The sequence below is a fragment of the Pinus tabuliformis genome, chromosome 3_1 (genome assembly GCF_031772625.1).
Source record: "Pinus tabuliformis cultivar Carrire ecotype Pingquan chromosome 3_1, CPIR1, whole genome shotgun sequence".
Classification (NCBI taxonomy): Eukaryota; Viridiplantae; Streptophyta; class Pinopsida; order Pinales; family Pinaceae; genus Pinus; species Pinus tabuliformis.
The window spans coordinates 563450365-563454207 of record NC_142301.1 but is presented as its reverse complement, the minus strand read 5'-3'; the positions used below and the strand labels follow the sequence as shown (position 1 = coordinate 563454207).

Sequence of the window (3843 nt, the reverse complement as noted above, 5' to 3'; positions counted from 1 at the left end):
ACTTGATATTATGGGATTCCAAAGTTTTTAACACATCACTTCCTCTGCTTCCCAGTTGGCTTACTACACAGTATCTCTTGTGTGTTCCCGAGTGAGACAATTGTTATACAATATAGAAACATTTGTTGTATTTGTTAATCTCATTTTAGTTTCATTTTCTTCATGTCAAGTAATAGGGAAAATGTAATTTCCTTTGAGGAAAATTGTGCTTATGTTATAATACAAGAATTATTGCCTAACAAGGATTCTCTGTACAATTTGTATATAATATTGAATTATTTTTAAATTTTCCTTTTAGTAAGTTCTCCATTAACTGATTGTCTATGTATATTTTCCAATATAACTTATATATGTTTTGTAGATATTCTTCAGTAAGACATAGTTGTGTTACAAGTTGTTAAACCAAATTACTTAATGTATATGCATTCTACACACATATTTAACTTCATTGTCTTTCTTTCTTTCGACTGAATGATTAATTTTCTTACTTTGTCTAATATTGTTGAAGAGATAGAAGTTTACTCTTATTTAAACACCATACCAGTTCCTTTCTTTGTGCTATATAATTGCACTCATAAAAAAAAATTTCTTCTCTTTGTTTTTTTGTTTTAATGTTAGAAATATAATAATATATATATGATTGCATTCCAATGGTTATAACACATCAATATGATTAGAATATATCACTATGTGAGTAAATGTATTTATACAATCTATACTTTCTAGCTGTAGAACAAAGTGTAGATATGATTGTATATCTATCATGAATTATTTATTTTCTTTACATATTCTGGTTTTTTTTTTTAAAACACAAAATGGAGGATGTATCATCCACTTATAAATGCTCCTCTAAACATTATTTTTCTCTTAGCAACAACATTATAAACATAACTACTATTTACTACTTTAATTACAACATTTCAACTTTGTAGTACCACGATGGAATAATCCTTTGCAAGGTTATTTGTGCCTTTAGGTTAATAATTTACTAATAATATCATTTCAATACAATATTTTCTTTTAGAATTCAAAATCCAAATGTCATAATTAGAAACTTAAAAAAATAACCTTCACAATCCCATCTAAAAAACTAATCATTTGTTTTCAATGAACTTGGGACAACAAACACAAATTAACATATGAAAAAGTTGAACATAAAAATTTTCTGAAACATAAAAGTATAAGGTGAGAAGCACCGACTTGAAATAACTCTCCCAACCTTGACACAACAAAATATTCTTGTCCCCCTATGCAATTTAGGTCTGCAAACTTTTTTTTGTATGTCTATTCTCCATTCTTCTCTTTAGTCTCTCCTATTCCATTCTCAAAAAACTTGAGAGAAAAATAGGAGAATTCTTAGATAATATCCATCTGCCACTATTTGGGTGGTTATTAACTTCCTCCACCTCACCAACATGTGGTAGGTAGTTAACTGCACATTTATGAGATTTTGTTTCCCACTTCTGGAGACAACATCTCCTCTTTTAGGAAACATGAAATTGACCAGTAAAATAATTTCATAAATAAATATAATCACCCATATTAGATTCGTAGGACTTTAACAGACAATAACAATTTTTCCAAAATAAAATTGCATCTTTTTTCCTCTTTCATTCATTTGTACTTAGTCATTATGATGCAGGAGCATCCAACTCACCATGACCGGGTGAAGTCTCTGCTAGGTTGGAAGGTTATTTGAGTATCTAGATTGTTTTTTTTTAATTAGTTTATGAGGTCATGAGATAGGATTTTATTTTATTTTTCTCTTAGTTGCTATGTTGGTCAAAGTTAAATGTCAGTTAGGGTTGTTATGGTTCAACAGTAATAAACAGTAGTTTAGAAATTGATCTGTCAACTTAGAAAAGAAAAGAAAAAATTATCTAAATGCATATCTTGTAATGACAACCGAATTGTAGTTACACAACCATATCATTTCTATTCAACTGACAAACAATTGCAGTTTCAATTAACTGTAAATCAACGATGTATAAATATTGCAATGTAAGACAGGGAAAAGGTTCAACAATTTCATAATAAAGAAATAAAACAAAGACAGATCTTATTTCTAACTGTCCATCTGTATCATTGCCTATTTACTGTAATACTGTACTTTTCATTTATCGAATTGTAAGGAACAGTGCTAACAAACAGTGAACGACCACTGTAAGGTCGTGTTTTCTTTGTGTTCTCGTCAAACAAACAAACCACAGCAAATGCATGCAAATGTCCAAATACAGAGCGAAGGACCAACGAGTTGAGCCACAGTCCGAACAGTGAAATACAGTAAGACGACCGAGAGGAAAAAGAACCGGAAACAGAGTGCCGGAGAACCAAAACCACAACAGAGGTATTTCCGAACAATTCTTCATAATTTTCATAAGTAAAAAAATGGATATAACAGAACTATGTTCTCGTTGCTATTGACCAATATATAGATGTGTTACATTCATTCATTCATAACTAAAAACAAGTGTTGCATCCAGAGTGGACAAACCCTAGCCTAGGGTTTGGTAACAGCAACCCCCATAATCCAAATGAACAGTTAACCAGAACAGGAAATACAACCAGACCGAAGCTCCATCTTTGAAAGAGACACAGATCACATACGAAAAGCAAAAACGATAAGCTACAATCCTACAGAAAAACTCAAGACCCTAACAGTGCATCGACGGATTCAAGCACCAGAGCCTACCGACAGAGAGTTGCTGAAAACTGAAACCAGAAGGAGCCCGCATACCCAGGTTGAGCCATTGACCTGCACACATAAACAGAGCACTATCAATACCTTTGTATAGTGATGAACTGAAGTCGAAGCAAACATAGAAACATGTGGGTTCTACACATTACCTGAGTAAGCCAGACCAAGGGTTCGAGGAGCAGAGCCGGTGACAAATCGACAGGGCTGAGACAGAAGGAGCATTTCTGGTCAGTATCAATGCCAGAAAGAGGTCGAATTGAATCAGGGAGAGGATCAATTACCTGTTCTGAGCCGCAAAAGTCTATTATCTTGCTACCTGAATCCAAAGACATCAGAAGTTAAGCCATTTCACACGCAGAACAGAGACCCGAGGCAACGATAATAATAGCAGACGCAACCATACAATAGCAGAGGCAATAAAACAATAACAAGGAGCGATTATCGGATGAGAGACCAGACTCTAAACCCAAACCGTAGCAGAACGACAGGACGAGACCAAAGGAGCTTACCGTGCGAACAGAGTTCGAGCGAGCGCACCTCCAGAGCGAGAATAGATTCGAGCCACAGGAGAAAACCACAAGTAAACACATAACCAAGTTCGGAAGGCTGGTATTCACCCACAGTCATACCCGGAGGAGAACCAGATATTTCCATATTCGCCAAAGCCAGAACCATACAGTATACCCAACAAACCCTCGCAGAAACCTCACAGCGAGACAGAACAATCGCGAATGACCGGGAAGCCAAAGTGTTTTGGCCAAAGAACAAACGGAGGAACCAGGCCCGAGGTTCGTAGGTGGAAATTGAATGCAGCATTAACTACTCCCAGTTGCCAAACAAATATCTACTGACCACATTGCATGCAACCGCCGAACACAATCACCCAAATCTAACACGTCATAAAGTCCAACAATAGGTGTAAAGCCGAGAACTCATGGAAGTGTGGGCCAATGTGGGCTGGGTTACGTCACATTAATTTCCAATTATCCTTTATAAATATATATATATATAATAAATACAAATTCAGTCTTTTCGACATCAACTATACCTCAATCCTTATCAGTAGGTTACTCATAACCAAATATGTCTATCTTTCTAATGTAGTATACTAACTTAAAAATTAAACTTATATATACATATAAATA

At 34.7% G+C, this 3843-nt stretch overlaps 1 protein-coding gene across 1 annotated transcript; it reads right to left on the bottom strand.

Moving 5' to 3' along the window:
* Positions 1-2478: 2478 nt before the first annotated feature.
* LOC149188243 (uncharacterized) lies at positions 2479-3547 on the bottom strand. Its single transcript, XM_089412962.1, has 3 exons — positions 3208-3547; positions 2848-3014; positions 2479-2755 (listed from the first exon to the last, which is right to left on the bottom strand). Exons 1-3 carry the CDS (start codon positions 3512-3514, stop codon positions 2675-2677), a joined length of 555 nt encoding a protein of 184 aa, XP_089269088.1. The 5' UTR covers positions 3515-3547; the 3' UTR covers positions 2479-2674.
* Positions 3548-3843: the final 296 nt, after the last annotated feature.